Genomic DNA, 19,892 nt, shown 5'->3' on the forward strand with positions numbered 1-19,892 from the left:
CTTGAAATACGATGAAAAACAACATGGGAAGGAGACTGCGCTGCTCCCACAAACAAAAATATAACTTTCATGTGCGATGATACACCTTCGTGATTGGGGTTTACGAGAATTGAGCATCATCTGGAAAACCGACTCAGAAAACAGAGACCTGAAAACTTCGACTTCAACAACGGAGGTAAAGTGGGATGGAGTAATGACCTTGGGAAAGGAGTTAGGGTCATGATGGAAAAGGTCATGGCACGTCTGCAAGCAGATTGATGGGATCAGCATACCAGGCCCTGTGAGGCCAGCCTCAAGCCACCAGTACTGCGGGAATGATCTCCGCTTAAACACGCTTAAGACCCTGGGGCAGGAGCGGAAGAGTTAAAGAAGAGAGAACCCTTCCCATGTAGTGACCAGGGCATCTACAGATAAGGCCAGAGTATTGCAAGCCCTGTCCATGTAGCAGGGAAGTTTGTGGTTCAGACAAACTGCAAAGAGGCACACACATCTAGAGTGCCTTTACATAGTGCAGATGTGACGAAAAATCTCCGGGTGGAGCAACTATTCCCCCCTCAGCTTCTCCTAACTAAGTCCGCAGCCCAGATGTGCACCCCCGGAACGAGGACCGAAGAAAGAGCTGCAACGTTGTTCTCGGACCAATGCAGAATCAGGAAAAAGTTTCTGTGCCAACCGGGTCCTAGTGCCGCCTTGATGGCTCGGATGGGCAACCGCCCTGAAATTATGGACCCTGATCAGATTATCCCTGAGTAGGAGGGTTTATTTGGGACAGCTAGAAAAATGTTCCTTAGCTCCAGAAGGTTGATCTGTACAAGAGCTTCCTCCTGCAACCACCTTCCCTAGACCTTGTAAAGGATGAATACATCCTCCGAGCCTGTTAGGCTGCTATCCTTCAAGATGACAAGTCACCAGAGAGGCAAGAATGACCAGTCCTGAGAAATGGTTGGGGACATCCCACCAAAGCAATTACTTGCAAACTCGTGTGGGTAGGATGATCAATTTGTCCAGGGAAGTCGGAGATTTGCCCCAGTGTGCAGCAATCTCTACTAGGTGTCCAAGGTGATACAGAGGCTGAAGAGGATTGTCCACTCTTGAAGGGGAGCTTCACTAAGAGGTTTTCCAGGTAAGGGGTGACAGCGACTCCTCTGGCATGGAGAAGGACCATGAGTCGCCAGTACCTGGAGAGCGGTCGCTATCCAGAAAGCTGTTGGTGGGGGGAGAATGGTCGACAAATTGGGAACGCTAAAAACCAATAGCAAATCGAAGGAAACGTTGGTGGGCCCAAGCGATAGGGATGCGGAGGTAGGCAGTGCGAATATCGATGGAGGAATGTTACTCGCCTTGCTGTAGTGTGGCGATTACTCACCTCAGAGACTCCATCTGGAACCTTCGAGTGCAGACAAATCAATTTAACTTCTTTAGGTCCCAGATGGGTAAGACAAAAGATCCCATACCGGTTTGTCAACCATTATTAGAATACCTATAATCATATAGGGCCACATGACCTACTAAATACAAATCTTTTCAATAAAGTATTATCAATACAAAAGCACAGATGCTACTCAATGATATTTTACAATTGCACAGTACCAGGGCAACAAACAAAAACAGCCTGATTCACATTTTACCCAATACCTTCAGAGGCTATATGGGTCTGACTAACTTGTCTTTTATGGGGATGGTGAAGAGGTTCAAGTAGAATCTTTGGAAGATTTGCGACTGCGGGACGGTGACAACAACTTCCTGCAGGAAAAGTTAGTGATTACATAGGAAAAAAAGCTGAAGCTCCATCTGGGACCGGAGGCAGGGTCGATAGGAAGAACTGACCTGGGGAAGGGTCAGGAATTCGATTTTGTATTCGGTCAATAGCACCACCCAAGACCACTCTTTGTCCATGTGTTAACACGGGGAACATTGAGAAGGCTGTTTACGTCGAATCTGAGGAAGTAGAAAGCTTTTTCCCCACCAGTGGCCTCAGAGATTAACTCATTCAAGCTTTTCCCAAAAAGTTTACCTCGAGAAAAGGGAAGGCCAGCACCGGCCTTTTTTGAAGAGGGTCTGCTGCCCAAGATTTAAGACCAACGGAGCGGTGAATAACGACAAAGTTAGCAGTTGCACCGGCAGTGAAAAGGGCCAACTCAAAAGGGGCCACACATAAAAGCTTTGAGATGCTAGTTAAGGTCGTTCGGAGATGCTCCATCAGTGAAGCTGCCTAGTGAAGCTGCCTTGCCCCCATATAGCAGGCCTGACTAACCCCGCAGGAAACGAATGCCGGGCGCAGGGTAGACCCTGCTGCCACAAAAATACTGTGACCAGACAGTGGTAGGTTGGTGCTTTTGGAACACAAAATGCTGGGGAGACTGCCCATTTGTTGTTCAAGACCTTTGAAAATGGGAACAGCCTTTCCTTGGAGAGGATCTGCTCTAATTCGCTGTGATTTAGAAAAATAGAGGCTGGTGCCGGAAGGGGACTTTACTCAGAGGTAGTGGAGGAGTCAGCCTTAATACGGTGTGTAAAGTTTCCCTTACTGCACAGATCAGGTCCTGCATAGCTGCTGCTAATTACAGGTCTTGTTCTGACTCTGAATCCAAGTCAAATGATTCTCCAGACTGATGCAGCATGGCCTTAGATAAGGACCTGGCCAAGAAAGGGGGGTGCTACATCTAGAGAGCGCACGTCAGAAGAATCCTGGGAGGCCATGGGAACCAAGCACCGAGAGGACAGTTAGACTGGCCGCTGTAATGGTGAGGGTAGGTAAACAGACAAGTAAGCCCTAATCTACCCGCCACTCAGTCCCTGCCTACTTGCAACGACCCGCCCTAGGCGACGGGGTACAACTGGGCGACGGTCCCTACGCTCAGTAAGTGCACGACAGACAAACAGACAAGGGTACACAAAGCTAAGGGTAATGGGGCAGTTGCCCACGGCAACACCGTGAGCAACAAGAGTGGTGAACGAGCCGAGTCAAACCAGGAGTGTACGAGGTACCAAACGCAGAGCAGGAGAGTAGTCAGTAAGCCAGGGTCAGTATGAAGCAGGGTCAAATAGTTCAGAAGCTGCAGCAGGGCCAGGAAACCACACGAGAAGAATCACAAGCAAGGAGGAACAGGAAAGGCAGGTATAAATAGACAGAGGGCGGGAGCTAGATCCGTCTGGCCAGGCTGTGATAGGCTCTCCCACTCCTAAGCCTGCCATCCTGAGTGGTGGAAGATGGAGTCAGTCTCACAGACATAGAAGCAGGTGCAGACTGATTACCTATGGGCGTATACACAGAAGCTGTGCCTGGCAGATCCTTTACAGCCGCATGAAAAGTTTTTGTTGCAGCGAACGTAAGTATAGTGAGGCGCCATTGCCACAGGACCTGGCTTTCTATTGTGATCCTCCCGAGAGGAAGACATGCTGCCTGGAGGGAAATGGAGACTTGTCTATGGATAGTGGGAAAAATTAGCCACTTGGGTGGAAATAATAGCCCGTAGGGCAAGCCTACCCCTAGTGATGTGTCCTGCCGCACAGTTTCTAGAAAGAAGGCCAGGGAGATGATGAAACAGGTGCTGTGCTACCTGGAGCACTGGATGGATCAGGTAGTCTTTCTGAGCACTTCCTGAGGACCTCCCTTTAGAAAGCCTGTGCTGGAGAAGAGGCTTTCCTCCTGAAAATACCGAGCTAAATGGCCATTGGACAGCCCGCTCCCCCACAAGGAGGCGGCAAAACAAGGACACGTAAGAGTAGAGCGTCCCAATAAAAAGCACTCTCCACGTGACTCAAGTGTGTGCAAGGAAAAGATTATTGCCTAAACCCAAAGAAACTGGGGACTAAATTAACAAGTCCCTACAGGCACAAAACGCCACCAGAGGGGAAAATAAGGAATTCAGAGCGGTTTGCGCCAAGTATGCAATCTTGTAAAAGTAGAGTAAAAAAAAAAAAGACTTTCATGATTTAGACACTTAAAGGAACAGTGTCATCACAAATTATTTTTTTATATGTTAAAGATGTTAGTGCTTTATTAAAAACGTTTATATTCATTTGTGTGTTTGTGTTTTACTTTTTCTTATTTTTACACTTTTTCTTCCCTATGGGGGCTGCCATTTTTTGTTCCATTTCTGTGTGTGTCGATTAACGACACATACAGACATGGAATACGGCAGCCACAGTCCCATAGGGACTGCGAACGGCTCCCGTCCCATTGACTTCCGTGTACGGCGTCTGTGTGGGAACTGCGCATGCGCCGCTCCCACACAGTCCAATTCGAAATTGGCGCCGTCCGGCGCCATTTTCCTGTGGACCGGAAGTCGCGGCCGGACAGTAATATTACTACTTCCGGTCGCGGCTTCCGGATTTGTGCACTTGGACCAGCGGCAGCAAACGGAGCGGACGGGCCGGAGGGAGCCGCGGCGGCAGGAGCAGGTAAGAGATTTCAATGTATGTTCGTGTTTGTGTGTGTTTACTACTGTATGTAAACCTACTACACTGTGTGTTAGCTCAAAAAATGGCGACACACAGTGTAGGAGGTTACACCGTTCAAACCCCTCGTTTATCCCGGCACTAGCCAGGATAAAGGAGGGGGGGATGCTGAGAGCTCACTAGAGCGAGGGCTTTTAACCCTATGTTGCACTGCTGCAATTTTGGGAATAGCTCCATCTAGTGACCAAAAATGGGTAGTATTATAAATTTAGAATTAATTTATAATATTTCCTGACTCGTGAAAAAAATAAAAAAAATTTGAACAATGTTTAATCACCCACACACTAAATGTTTAATTTTTTAAAAAAAAACATGTTTTTCTGGCAACACATTCCCTTTAAAGTAATGCAATCTTTTTCCGAGTTACAAATTTTAAAAAAAATTGCATCTCTATTTGAGACCCTAGCATAGAAAAAAAAGTCACCGTTAATGGCAGTGGGGTATGTTGTGACTGATTTATCTAAGAAGACAAATGCAGGTCATAAATTTGTCACAACAAATGGCAATTGAAGTTGTCTAGCTTTGACTTAAAATGGACAAGGAGGCAGCACTTCCAATAAAACGTAGAAAACCTTTAATCACCCATGCAACGTTTCAATCCCTCAGGACCTTTCTCAAGCAAGTGCTGCCTCCTTGTCCATTTTTTGCCCTATATTGAGGACCTTGGACCGGGTTCTGAAGAGGCATGCACCGCTCTAGCGGTTCAGTGCTGTGGTAACTCTCTACCTTAAGCTTGGACTTAGACACTGGCTAAAATTATGCCACTTTTGATAAATGATGAATACATATGTCTTCCTTGAGAGTCAAGACCTGAGCTCTGGTCACTGCTAGAAACCATGCTCCAGTACATCCAAAACTACAATAAAAAATCCTGGTCAATATCAAAAGGTTTATTGACATTAGTCAAGTAATTGGCCATGTTTCCAGTTACATACAGCCAGATCACATCTTCATTACAACAGATACTTACGATTTCAAACCATTTCCATACTGTCCAATTTGAATAGACTCAGGAGTTCTTTTAGCGGAACGTCCAAACTGGATTACGCTGGCAGCCTCACCTACAATAGGAAGTAAATTCAAAAATAATTGATTACATACATTGTACTGCCGATCAAAAACAAATAAATATTGTGACTAGTAACGAACACAGACATTTATGGCAAATCAACAGAATATCCTATAAATGTCCGATAGATGCGAGTACCACCTCTGGGACCCGCACCTAACTCTAGAACGGGCCCCCTAAACACTGTCCTACTCCAGCTGCTCTAAGGCCACTGTTTGTTGAGGGGGGGGGGGGGGGGTCGGGTTGTATGTAAGCCGCAAAGCTTGCTGAGCTATGCAGTTTCTGTAACTTTCATAGAAGTAAATACAAGTTCTGGAAATGGCATAGCACAGCGAGCTCGGCTATTTCTGTACTCCCAACCGCTTCGCCAGACAGGATGGGGGTCAGTGGGCTTCATTTTAGATAAGTGCAAGCCCCAGAGGTGGTATTACTTCGGTAAAGTTTGTGTGGGACTTAATCACAGCACTGCGTGATCTCGAGAGATCACGCTGTGAATGACAGCACAGCTGTGCTGTGTGATTAAGTCCCACAGAAACTTTACCGAAGTGTCGGGAGTGTGACTAGACATTGCGTCCTGGCTTGAGGTGATGTCTTTTCACTCTCAAGACACTTCAGTAAAGTTAATGTGGGTGTATGTGACCGCACAGCGTGATCACGCTGTGCTGAGTATAAATGAACATGAATGGAGAGAAGTGTATGACGCTGATCGGTCACTGATTGGTCGGCGTCATACACTTCTCTTTGCAACGCCCACTTGGTCAAAAGTTAAAAAACGCCCAGTTGGGCACTAAGAAACTAATTAGCATAATAGCTCATAACTTGCTCAAAAATGATCGTTTTTCAAAATAAAAAACACTTATGAAGACTGATGATCCTGAAAAATTAAGCAAACTGAAACCAATACCTCGCCATTTTCGTGATCATCATCAAGGTAATTGGAGACTCCTTACATTTAGAGGCATTGATAAAATCTCATTGGGAAACAGAGGAGGTAATGTTCAGAAAATCCTTGCTCAAAGTGAATGCAAATGGATTATGAATTTACAGACCGTTTTCCCTAAGGGGTTAAATGAAATGGTCAGTTTTGCTCCGTTTTTACAATAATAAATATTAGTAAGTGCCAAGCTTTGTTACGTTTTATCCTTGTGTGAAGGGAGGACTTCTGAGGATTTAATATTTTTGCTTACAATTTCAGAGTGGACCCCACTTGTTTGCAAGGACAGAAGTGTCATTCTGTATATGACTGAATTATGGATCTCGTGATGGCATCATTTGGCCATATAAAGATGCATGTATTTCGCGTCTTGAATTCTGTATGGATAGGCGGTGACTAGCACATGGATATGTACAATACAAAAACTTTTTGAATGATGCGCAGATCTTTTTTTCTTGCTAGAGCTGTATGTACATGTAATGTTGGCATTATGTAATGCATTCCCATAGTGATGGATCTGGTATGTTTACACTTCTTGATTGAGTTATTTGTTTCACGATCATATGCTTTTTTTACCGATATGATTAATTATTCACGTTTCAGTACTATATATGTATATATACACATAGAATTGTGCATGCCATTAAATTACCATACTGTGGCATGTCTATACATATATCAATTCACTTTATTTATTCAACACTTTACTCATTTGAGTCTTTATTGGACTTTTTGGGTCTTGACACATTTTTCCACATTTTTTATTTATTATTTCTCACAGATTATTTTAATTCATTTAGTATAATCACTATACTTTTTGTATATCTCCAAATTTTGTACAAATATATATACTATTTGTAGTATTTGAAGTATGTTGTATCATAGGGTTTCATGGATATATAGTGAAGGAAATAAGTATTTGATCCCTTGCTGATTTTGTAAGTTTGCCCACTGTCAAAGTCATGAACAGTCTAGAATTTTTAGGCTAGGTTAATTTTACCAGTGAGAGATAGATTATATATAAAAAAAACCAAAAACAGAAAATCAGTGTCAAAATTATATTTATTTGCATTGTGCACAGAGAAATAAGTATTTGATCCCCTACCAACCATTAAGAGTTCAGCCTCCTCCAGACCAGTTACACGCTCCAAATCAACTTGGTGCCTGCATTAACCCCTTAAGGACGCAGCCTAGTTTTGGCCTTAATGCTCAGAGCCCATTTTTCAAATCTGACATATTTCACTTTATGTGGTAATAACGTGGGAATGCTTAACCCTACCCAAGCGATTCTGAGATTGTTTTCTCGTGACACATTGGGCTTCATGTTCGTGGTAAAATTTGGTCGATATATTCAGTGTTTATTGGTGAAAAATTGCAACATTTAGAGAAAATGTTGAAAAAATTGCATTTTTCAGAATTTAAATGCATCTGCTTGTAAAACAGACGGTTATACCACCCACAATAGTTACTAGTTCACATTTCCCATATGTCTACTTTAGATTGGAATCGTTTTTTGAACATTCTTTTATTTTTCTTGGACGTTACAAGGCTTAGAACAAAAACAGCAATTTCTCATATTTTTAAGAAAATGTCAAATGCCTTTTATTTAAGGTACCTGTTCAGTTCTGAAGTGGCTTTGAGGGGCCTATGTATTAGAAACCCTGATAAAACACCCCATTTTAAAAACTAGACCCCTCAAAATATTCAAAACAGCATTTAGAAGGTTTTTTAACCCTTCAGGCATTTCACAGGAATTAAAGCAAAGTGGAGGTGAACTTTGCAAATTTGATTTTTCTTGCAGAATTTTAATTTTAATTTTTTTTCTGTAACACAGAAGGTTTTACCAGAGAAACACTACTAAATATGTATTGTCCAGATTCTGCAGTTTTTAGAAATGTCCCAAATGTGGCTCTACTGCGCTCGTGGACTAAGACACAAGACCTAGAAGCAAAGAAGCACCTAGTGCATTTTCAGTCCTCTTTTTTATTAGAATATATTTTAGGCAGCATGCCGGGTTTGAAGAGGTGTTGAGGTGTCAAAACAGTAGGAATCCCCCAATAGTGACCCCATTTTGGAAACTACACCCCTCAAGGAATTCATTTATGGTTGTTGTTACCATTTTGACCGCACAGTTTTTTCACAGCACCTATTTGAATTGGGCTGTGAAATGAAAAAAATGTCATTTTTTCCAATAAAATGTCATTTGTGATCAAAATGTCTTATTTTCACAGGGAACAAAATTCCCCATTTGGTTGCCCAATTTGTCCTTAGTGTGGCAATACCCCATTTGTGGTGATAAACTGCCGTTTGGGCCCATGGGAGGGCTCAGAAGGAAAGGACCACCATTTGGCCTACTGGGGATTTTCTAGTGCGAAGTCATGTATGCAGAAGCACCTGAGGTACGAGTACAGTTGAAACCCGCAAGAAGTGACCCCGTTTTAAAAACTACACCCTTAAGGCATTCATCTAGAGGTGTAGTGAGCATTTTGACCGGAGACCTACACCCCATAAACTGTAATGTGGGTTCTTCCGGGTATGGCAATACCCTACATGTGGCTGTTATCAGCTGCCTGGGCACACAGCAGGGCTCAGAGGGGAAAGACGAGGGGGGATAAGCTGTGCGGAGGGCATCAGGGTAAGTAAAATAGGGGTAAATTATAAACCAAGGGATGTATGATAAATTTTAAAACACTCTTTCATACAGAGCTCTGGTTATTCGGGACACGTGTCACATTGATATATTGTGTCATCCCTTATCGCCCTCTTATAGCAGACTTTGCACCTCTTTTGACTTTTTCCCTTCTTGCCAGTTTGGGGAACTTCCCCTGGAAAGTGTTGCCCTGGTACGATGCGTGTGGCCCCGCTTCCAGAAGTACTGTGTGCCCCCCCTTCTTGGTCCCTAAAGATTAGGTTCTTGATAATCACCTCTTGAAATTCCAGGAAAGTTCCCGTCTGACCTGCACATCGACGTAGCACGTACGCATTATACAAAGCCATCTGTATGATGTGCCCGGCCAGCTTCTTATACCACACCGCATGGCGCTGTAGGGCTTCAGGGCTTGATCTTACAAGTCCATCCCTCCCATGTACCTATTGTAGTCCAGGATGCAGTCTGGTTTGGGGGTGGCCTTTCCTTCATATAGCCTAAACCTGTAGGTATACCCTGATGCACTCTCGCAGCTTATACATCTTCACGCCATACCTTGCCCTCTTACTCGGCAGGTACTCGCGGAATTGAACCCTCCCTTTAAAATGTACCAGGGACTCATCAATAGAAATACACTTCTCGGGGTGTATGCTTGGGAAAACCGGGCACTGAAACGGTCTAATAGGGGTCTCCATTTATATAAACGGTCAAAACTGGGGGTCAGCTCGGGGTGGGCACGGCTCATTATCAGTATAATGTAAGAAATGAAGTATTGCCTCATTTATTTATTTTTTTAGGTTCCAGTTCAGAAGTTGCTTTGAGGGGCCCATATATTAGAAACCCCTATGAAACACCCCATTTTAGAAACTAGACACCTCAAAGTATTCACAACAGCATGTAGAAAGTTTATGAACCCTTTAGGTGTTTCACAAAAATTTAGAGCAAAGTAGAGGTGAAATTTACATTATTTTTTTTGTCAGAAAATCCTCTTTATACCATTTTTTTTATAACACAAACGGTTTTACCAGAGAAACACAACTCAATACTTATTGCCCAGATTCTGCAGTTTTGAGAAATATCCCACATGTGGCCCTAGTGCGGTAATGGACTGAAGCACAGGCCTCAGAAGCAAAGGAGCACCTAGTGGATTTTGAGGCCTCTTTTTTATTAGGCACCATGTCCAGTTTGAAGAGGTCTTGTGGTGCCAAAACATTGGGAACCACCCAAAAGTGACCCCAATTTGGAAACTAGACCCCTTGAGGAATCCATTGTAGTTTTCTTGGGGTGCATGCGGTTTTTTGATCAGTTTTTATTCTATTTTTAGGTGGCGTGGTGACTAAAAAACAGCAATTCTACTATTGTTTTTTTATTCTTTTTTTTTTACAGCGTTCACCGTGCGCTATAAATGACATATTCACTTTATTCTGCGGGGCGATACGATTACGGCGATACCAGATGTTTATAGTTTTTTTTTATGTCTTATGGCGTTTGCACAATAAAATACGTTTTGTAAACAATCATTCACTTTTTGTGTTACCTTATTCTAAGAGCCAGAACGTTTTTATTTTTCAATCAATAAAGCCGTGCGAGGACTTATTTTTTGCGTAACGAACTGTAGTTTCAATCATTACCATTTTTAGATACATGCGACTTTTTGATCTTTTTATTCCATTTTTTGGGAGGTGAAGTGACCAAAGAATTGTGATTGTGGTACGGTTTATTATTTTATTTTATTTTACGGCGTTCATCGTGCGGGATAAATAATGAAATAATTTTGTAGTTCAGGCCGTTACGGACGCGGCGATACCAATTATGCATAGTTCATTTGTTTGTTTATATATTTTTATTAATAATAAAGGACTGATAAGGGAAAAGGGGGGATTTTTACTTTTATTACTTTTAAATCTTTTATTTTCACACATCTTTTTTTAACTTTTTTTTTACTTTATTACTTTGTCCCACTAGGGAACATGAGAGCAGGAGGCCCTGATTGCTATTCTAATACACTGCACTACATGCGTAATGCAGTGTATTAGAACTGTCAGCTACTCACTGACAGCAAGCATAGTGGGTCCTGACGTTGTCAGGACCCACTAGGCTTCCGTCTATGGCATAGCCGGACGCCATTGTTTGGTGTCCGGTTGCCATAGTCACCATCGCCGGCCGCCATCGCGTAGCAGGCCGGCGATGGCAGCTTAACCCCTAAAAAGCCGCGATATCTATAGAACGCGGCTTTTAAGGGGTTAATCAGCGGGGACATAGCGATCGGTCCCCGCTGTAGGAGCTGTGACAGCTGCTGAACAAGACAGCAGCGTCACAGCTCCTGTATGTGTCGGGAGGACGGCCGAAACGGCCGTTACTCCCGAGACGTACTATTACGGCATGGAGCGCGAACGATACAGCTGCCATGACGTAATAGTACGTCAAGGAGCGGGAAGGGGTTAAAGACAGCTGTCTTAAATGGTCACCTGTATAAAAGACTCCTGTCCACAGACTCAATGAATCAGTCTGACTCTAACCTCTACAACATGGGCAAGACCAAAGAGCTTTCGAAGGATGTCAGGGACAAGATCATAGACCTGTACAAGGCTGGAATGGGCTACAAAACCATAAGTAAGACGCTGGGTGAGAAGGAGGCAACTGTTGGTGCAATAGTAAGAAAATGGAAGACATACAAAATGACTGTCAATTGACATCGATCTGGGGCTCCATGCAAAATCTCACCTCGTGGGGTATCCTTGATCCTGAGGAAGGTGAGAGCTCAGCCAAAAACTACACGGGGGGAACTTGTTAATGATCTCAAGGCAGCTGGGACCACAGTCACCAAGAAAACCATTGGTAACACATTACGCCGTAATGGATTAAAATCCTGCAGTGCCCGCAAGGTCCCCCTGCTCAAGAAGGCACATGTACAGGCCCGTCTGAAGTTTGCAAATGAACATCTGGATGATTTTGAGAGTGATTGGGAGAAGGTGCTGTGGTCAGATGAGACTAAAATTGAGCGCTTTGGCATTAACTCAACTCGCCGTGTTTGGAGGAAGAGAAATGCTGCCTATGACCCACTGTCAAGCATTGAGGTGGAAACATTATGTTTTGGGGGTGTTTCTCTGCTAAGGGCACAGGACTACTTCACCGCATCAATGGGAGAATGGATGGAGCCATGTACTGTCAAATCCTGAGTGACAACCTCCTTCCCTCCACCAGGACATTAAAAATGGCTCGTGGCTGGGTCTTCCAGCACGACAATGAACCGAAACATACAGCCAAGGCAACAAAGGAGTGGCTCAAAAAGAAGCACATTAAGGTCATGGAGTGGCCTAGCCAGTCTCCAGACCTTAATCCCATCGAAAACTTATGGAGGGAGCTGAAGATCCGAGTTGCCAAGTAACAGCCTCGAAATCTTAATGATTTACAGATGATCTGCAAAGAGGAGTGGGCCAAAATTCCATGTAACATGTGTGCAAACCTCATCATCAACTACAAAAAACGTCTGACTGCTGTGCTTGCCAACAAGAGTTTTGCCACCAAGTATTAAGTCTTGTTTGCCAAAGGGATCAAATACTTATTTCTCTGTGCACAATGCAAATAAATATATATAATTTTGACTATGTGATTTTCAGTTTTTTTTAAATATAATCTATCTCACTGGTAAAATTAACCTAGCCTAAAAATTCTAGATTGTTCATGTCTTTGACAGTGGGCAAACTTACAAAATCAGCAAGGGATCAAGTACTTATTTCCTTCACTGTACATTGTTGTTGATGCTATTGTGGTTTGACCATGGTCCGAGTATCTAATTTTGGCATACATGTAGTGATGCATATATAATACAGTTCATATCTATTGATATTGAATGCACAGTACCACCATTTTTTGCCCTGCAATATAACCAACACTGTATGTTCGTGTACGGATTGTACATTTTGTTTTTATGGGTGTAATTTTTAAACAGTTTTGATCAACTGTGTTGTTTGTCTTCAATAAAAGAGTTTTGTATTTTTCTATGAAATGATTGATGTGGTCTTATTGCAGCATCCAAGGGAAGTTTTTGGGTGTTTATATTTTTAAAAGTTAAAAAACGCCCAGTTGGGCATTAAGAAACTAATTAGCATAAATCTAAAATTGCTCAATAATGATAGGTTTTCAAAATAAAAACCACTTATCTACATTACAGCGCCTATCAGATTATGTAGGAGATATGGCACTTATAATCTGGTGACAGAGCCTCTTTAAGGAACTTTAACACTTACAAATTTACGTTATTTCTAGAGATCAAATAAGAAACTTATAAAGATATTAAAATATTTTTGACCGTATGCTTTCTATGTGTGAACCTAAAAGTGCTTAATATGTACTGCTATGGATAGGTGTAACTGGAGCTTACAGTACTACTGAAACAGCCTACAGGGGGGTGGCTATTCTATTCGAAGTCTTCTGGTTTATGACTGTATTCAGCGGTTACAAAGACGGACGTGATAAAACTTGACGACATTATATTTATTTTGGCTAAAGATACATCCTAAAGACGAGATTGGGATTCTGTATGTTACCATATGTAGAATGTATATGTGCAAGCTTGAGGGTACCACCTACACGCATTTCCTTATAAAGACGGATCCGCCCCCTAGGGCAGAGAAACACTGGACGCTGCGTGTCATGGTCTCTCTCCGGCCACCTGGCCTCTCTCAAATCCAACAGTGAGAGAGCATTCATTAATTTGGAACTCAGACAAATGCAGATAATGTCCAAAGTTAAGGGACAAAGTAAATTCTGCAGTGACAATACCTAACATTTCAGGTGACTTTCAAAATAAGCTGTCATTTGTGTGTAAATAAGGAACACCACTATTTCTGGCCATTATGTCTTGTGTATGGCATTTTTTTTGCAGTTTTCACCTCTCTCTAATTCTCAGTTCACCCTGAGTTAGTGGGTGGAGCCTAATTGCTATAATGTCTGCTATACACTGCACACAGATAAAAGAAGAATCCTGCTCTCCCATATCGATCCCATATATAAAAAGAGCAAAATGTAGTGAACTAGGGCTACAATAAGACTTTTTGAAGCTCTACAGAATAAGTTTAAAGAGGCTCGGTCACCACATTATAAGTGCCCTATCTCCTACATAATCTGATCGGCGCTGTAATGTAGATAACAGTGGTTTTTATTTTGAAAAGCGATCATTTTAGGGCAAGTTCTGAGCAATTTTAGATTTATGCCAATTAGATTCTTAATAGACAACTGGGCGTGTTTTTACTTTTTACCAGCTGGACGTTGTACAGATAAGTGTATGACGGTGACCAATCAGTGTCATACACTTCTAATTGTTCCAGCCCATTGTTACAGTGTGATTGTGCAGTGAAAGAAGCTGGGCTGGAACAATGAGAAGTGTATGTCACTGATTGGTCAGCCTCATACACTTCTCTGTACAACGCCCAGTTGGTAAAAAGTAAAAACACGCCCAGTTGTCTTTTAAGAAAGTAATTAGCATAAATCTAAAAATTGCTCATAACTTGCTCAAAAAATGATAGTTTTTCAAAATAAAAACCACTGCTGTTATCTACATTACAGTGCCGATCAGATTATGCAGGAGATAGGGCACTTATAATCTGGTGACAGAGCCTCTAACTATTGAATGAGAGCTGCTGTCCACAAGATTGCATGCAACTCAATGTATTAATTTGGACTGCAGTTGCAGCTAAATAGTTAAAGGGTTATTCCCAAATTGACTCATTTTGTTTTTATAATAAATTCTAACCAGAGATTGAATTATAAATCTACTAATGTTAAAAAATGCCTTCCCCAACTACCTTTTTTTCTAACTCAACTCAGCTAGTGCTGGTTATCTTTTATAAAAGTGGGCTTGAGCGGCTCGATGCCAATCAAGCCACTCTGCACTGTGCGCGGTCCCGACGCTGCTAGATAAGGTTGTTCTAGCAGCATCGGGAGAACGATAGTCTCCTGGAGCCGACCACTGATATATCCAGACGAGCGGTGGCCGGGCCAACATCTAATGCGCATGAGCTTATATGAGCGTTCTCGAATAGAATGACATCCTCTCCTAAGGACGGAGAGGATATCATTGTGCATGTGCGGCTGTCATGTCCATGGCCGCGGGCCGTCAGGCTCACTCACCTCCTGACAGCCGGAGTCATGGGTCTGCGAGCGCTGGCCCCAGTCTAATCAGGAGAAGCCAGCGCTCACTTCCACTTGCCTCGGCCAGGTCCTGTAGGGCCAGCGCGCACACCTGAAGTTAATGTCAAAATTAGCCCATAAGTACCCTGGATTATAAGAAAAGCTCAGCCCATTCCTCCCATGCCTGAGCGTTGTTGTCATACTCAAAGTTTGTCTGGGAACTGGGAAACACTAGGAGACTATTTGCTTAGTGTTCCCCGCTCCTGTATCCCGTGTGCTATCCTGGTTAAGTGCCGTGCTGAGCTGAAGTCGTGCTGTGCTATATACCACGCCTGTCTGCTTGCTGCCTAGTCCCAGCCGAGCCGGTCTCGCTACTGTCCGAGCTGCAACAGGTACACTATACAAACTATAGACTGTGACCTGCACCCTGTTGGCCAGATGCCATACCGTCAAGGCGGTACGGCCCAGTGGGTCCACGTACCCAATGTGACAGCGGCCACCGCTATCTGAAAACAGCGGTGGCCGGATTCCTAGACAACGAGCAGTAAACAAGAGGGACAGACAGCGACATGGAGGACGGATAGAATGAAAACTACATAATTTTCATAAAGAAAGGTATTTGCAAAAATTATTAACTTTAAGGCTGGGTTCACACTGAGTTTTTTGCAGGCAGAAAATCTGCCTGCACGCCGATTTTCGCTGTGTTTTTCGCCTGCGTCCATTGAGCGCAGCGGGCAAAAAAACACCACGAAATACGCTTTCTCTGCCTCCCATTGATGTCAATGGGAGGTCAGAGGCGTAAACGCCCGAAAATAGGGCATGTCCCTTTTTCCTGCGAGCCTGTTTTTTCCGCTCGCGGGAAAAAAACGCCTCTGCCTCCCATTAAAATCAATGGGAGGTATTTTCGGACGTTTTCCGCGTCAAAAAACTCTGTGTGAACTGACCCTAACAGGTTGAGATTAATAGCTCAACTTATAAAGATGGGAATAACCCTTTAAAATCAGTAGCACTACAAAGAGGCTCAGTGTGCCCTGGCCTTAGGAGGGGGGTGGAGCAAAGTTGCTTGATAAGCTGAGAAAGGCATTTTTGATTAATAAGATTTAAATACAGTTTTATATTCGCTTGTACTAATGATCCATGCAAAGTTTGTGACCATTTAATTTACACAGCAGTGTTTATATATAAAGAACAAAAACAAAGAATTGCTTTCAATCATAGCACAAAACAAGAGACATAGAATAAAAATATGTATCTTACTTGGGTCCATCCCTGCTCCATCATCCAGAAAAGAAAGCATGAAACCTCCCCTCAATTCTTCTCTTGGCACTGCAGATGACACAATTCAAAATGAAAAATAAAAAAACACTGTACAATATTGTTGTTATATCTACAAAAGCAGTTTGTTTTTTTTGAGAATCCTTAGAATGTATACACTATAAATAAAATTTTCAACAAATTGCACATCTGATTTAACAGGGAAATGTGCATCATTCTATAATGCCTAGGTAGGCAACTAGTAGATCGAGAACTACTAGTCCTTTGACAGGTCCTGATAAGCTCCCCGATTCCTTATAAAGAGCGCACTTTATAGAACAAGTTCTGGACTAAAGCAGCATAAATTGTTATCACCATAGGAAACCTGTTTTTGATGGTTACCATACTGACTGACACATTCTTCCCTCCAAAATAAAATGTGGGTTCAAAAAGGTGTACATAGCCTTTAAGAAACTTCTGTATTATTACAGCAGATCTCTGCCTCACCAAGGTTGCCTACCCCTGCTATAACGCAGTAAGGGTATGTGCACACACTATTTACGTCCGTAATTGACGGACGTATTTCGGCCGCAAGTACCGGACCGAACACAGTGCAGGGAGCCGGGCTCCTAGCATCATACTTATGTACGATGCTAGGAGTCCCTGCCTCGCTGCAGGACAACTGTCCCGTACTGAAAACATGATTACAGTACGGGACAGTTGTCCTGCAGCGAGGCAGGGACTCCTAGCATCGTACATAAGTATGATGCTAGGAGCCCGGCTCCCTGCACTGAGTTCGGTCCGGTACTTGCGGCCGAAATACGTCCGTCAATTACGGACGTAATTAGTGTGTGTGCACATACCCTAAGCCTTGTTTGGTAAAAGAGGAGAGGAGGGAAAAAAAAAAAAGAAATAAAAAGGAGGTATGCGCTAAAATGTAGCTTTTATTAGGGGACGTTAAAATAAAACTAAATAAGTGTTATAATACATATGCCCCCTCCATATCTCGGATTCACCTTACGTCGGAGGCATATATCGGGAAGACTCTTGACGTATACCACCAACTTAAGCCCACAATGTATTCCACTATTTTGGCATACAGTGGAATAAGTCACCTGAAGAGCCCGCCCCCCCCCCCCCCCCCCACCGGCAGATGTCACTGTCCATATATATATAGTGCTGTGGAAAAAGTATTTGACCCTTACCCGACTTCTTCTGTTTTTGCTAATTTGTCACATTTAAATGCTTCAAATCAAACTAATTTTAATATAAGATAAAGACAACAGAAGTAAACACAAAATTCAGCTTTTAAATAATTCCATTTATTGTAGATAAAGATTTATTTAAAACCTATATCACCCATGCGAAGTAATCGCACATCTAAACCCAATAACTGGTTATGCCACCCTTGGCAATAAGGGTAAGGCCACACAGAGCGGTCCTGACACGGTCGCGACCCGGTCAACAACCGTGCCGGCACCATGTTCGGCGCGGCTGTCAAACACCCTGTTAATGGCCACGCATTATTGCGGGTAAAACGTCTCTTTACCTGCAAAATTGCGCGGCCATTAATTAATACACCCTTTACGGCCACACGATTTTGCAGGTAAAGGGACGTTTTAACTGCAATAACGCACGGCCATTAACAGGGTATTTCACAGCCGCGCTGAACATGGTGTTGGCGCGGTTGTTGGCTGCGTCAAGGCCGCTCCGTGTGGCCTTACCTCAATAACTGAAATCAAACGTTTGCAATTACTTCGCTATGGAGGACGTTTGGCTCACTCTTTGCAGAATGGTTTTAATTTGGCTACATTGGAGGGCTTTTGAGCATGAATTGGAGGTGTTTCCACTAAGGATGCTCGATGCATCGAAATTTCGATACCGTGCACCCTGGAATGGTTCAGTACTGTCAATTTATGTATTTCGATACTAAGCGGTGTGACTGCTCCAACTGCCGACGCCCCGTGCATCGGGGTTTAAGGAGTGCAGAGCTGCTTCAGCGTGAGCAGCCCTGCCCTAATCTATGTGTCGGCTCGATCTACAAGTGCCGACACCTCTTTGACTTAGTTTCATAAAACAAACGTGTTTTTTTTTTTTTATGAAACTAAACTAAAAAGTGCAGCATGCTCACAATGACGCACTTTGCACTTTTCTCTCTCCCCCATGTGTGTCAGTATCTCCCCCCTCGTTCGGCTTCTGCCCAGAGATAACGGAGCCAGGGTGCTCGTTATCTGGGCAGATAAGGAACGGATAGTTTGTTTTAACTCTTAAAGCTCTATTTACACGACAGGGTCCGAGAGTCGGCAGATAAAAACGGCCGTTTTGCATGCGTTCTGTTTCGGGCCGCGTTTCCGTTTTTAACAGCCGATTTTGATCAGTTTCGCATTTGTACATTTTCTGCCACACACTTCTCTCTGTAGAGAATGCCACACCCTGCCCTCTGTAGATACAGCCACAGACCCCCTTGTAGGCAGTGCCACACAGACCCCCTTGTAGGCAGTGCCACACAGACCCCCTTGTAGGCTGTGCCACACAGACCCCCTTGTAGGCTGTGCCACACAGACCCCCTTGTACATAGCCACCCCCAGAAATAAAAACTTCTAGCAGTGCGTTTGGTCCATCTTTCTAAATACTTTTTATAAAAAATTATTTTTACTTTTTAAGATACAGCTGCTTTGTATCCTGTATACAGAGCAGCTGTATCTAGCGCTGAAACCTGTATCTGTCAGGTCAGCGGCACTGATGGGTTCAGTGTCAGCGGGTCCTGCAAGTCTCTGACTCATGATCGAGCGGTTACTGATCACATCTAAGTTATGAACTTAGATGTGATAGAGAACAGGTGGGATCCTGCCTGCTGTCACTGAACCAGTCAGTGCCGCGGATCTGACGAATTCAGGTCTCAGCGCTAGATACAGCTGCTCTGTATACAGGATACAAAGCAGCTGTATCTCAAAAAGTTAACATAATTTTTAATAAAAAGTATTTAGAACAATGCACCAAACACACTGACATTTTTATTGTGGGGGGGGTGGCCACAACAGGATTTCAAAACATGTGCATAGCCTATAAAGTCCTTTACCTCCAGGGAAAGCACTACTTTACGCAAAAATTTGGGATTAGGACTTAATTTTAAACTCTGCAAAGGTCAATATGAATTTGAGAGGAGTAAGTGCTCCACAAACTCAGCTACTACTATAAAAAGGTAATACTCCAAACATGATGGAACTACTGTAATAGGTTCTATCTCTCCCTGATATGTACAGCAATTGGTGTAAAAAAAGACCAGCATTCTAGTTTTCTTCGAAATAGTGAACTAGGAAAAAGTTTTTCTATCTATACATTAAAAGTCTGAATGGCAATTAGAAAGCAAACATTTAGCAACGTTTCGCAAAACG

General features: G+C 43.1%; 1 protein-coding gene across 3 annotated transcripts in view; it reads right to left on the reverse strand.

Annotated features, from left to right (window-relative positions):
* The window catches only part of MORC2 (MORC family CW-type zinc finger 2), a 147,898-nt gene that overhangs the window by 109,309 nt on the left and 18,697 nt on the right, over nt 1-19,892 (reverse strand). For all 3 annotated transcript variants that reach the window (XM_075829377.1, XM_075829387.1, XM_075829367.1), the window contains exons 5-6: nt 16,501-16,569; nt 5,432-5,522 (exon numbers count right to left, since the gene is read on the reverse strand). In XM_075829377.1, the coding sequence (XP_075685492.1) occupies nt 5,432-5,522; nt 16,501-16,569 (160 nt within the window). The remainder of the gene's footprint in view (nt 1-5,431; nt 5,523-16,500; nt 16,570-19,892) is intronic.

The sequence above is a fragment of the Rhinoderma darwinii genome, chromosome 1 (assembly GCF_050947455.1).
Source record: "Rhinoderma darwinii isolate aRhiDar2 chromosome 1, aRhiDar2.hap1, whole genome shotgun sequence".
NCBI lineage: Eukaryota > Metazoa > Chordata > Amphibia > Anura > Rhinodermatidae > Rhinoderma > Rhinoderma darwinii.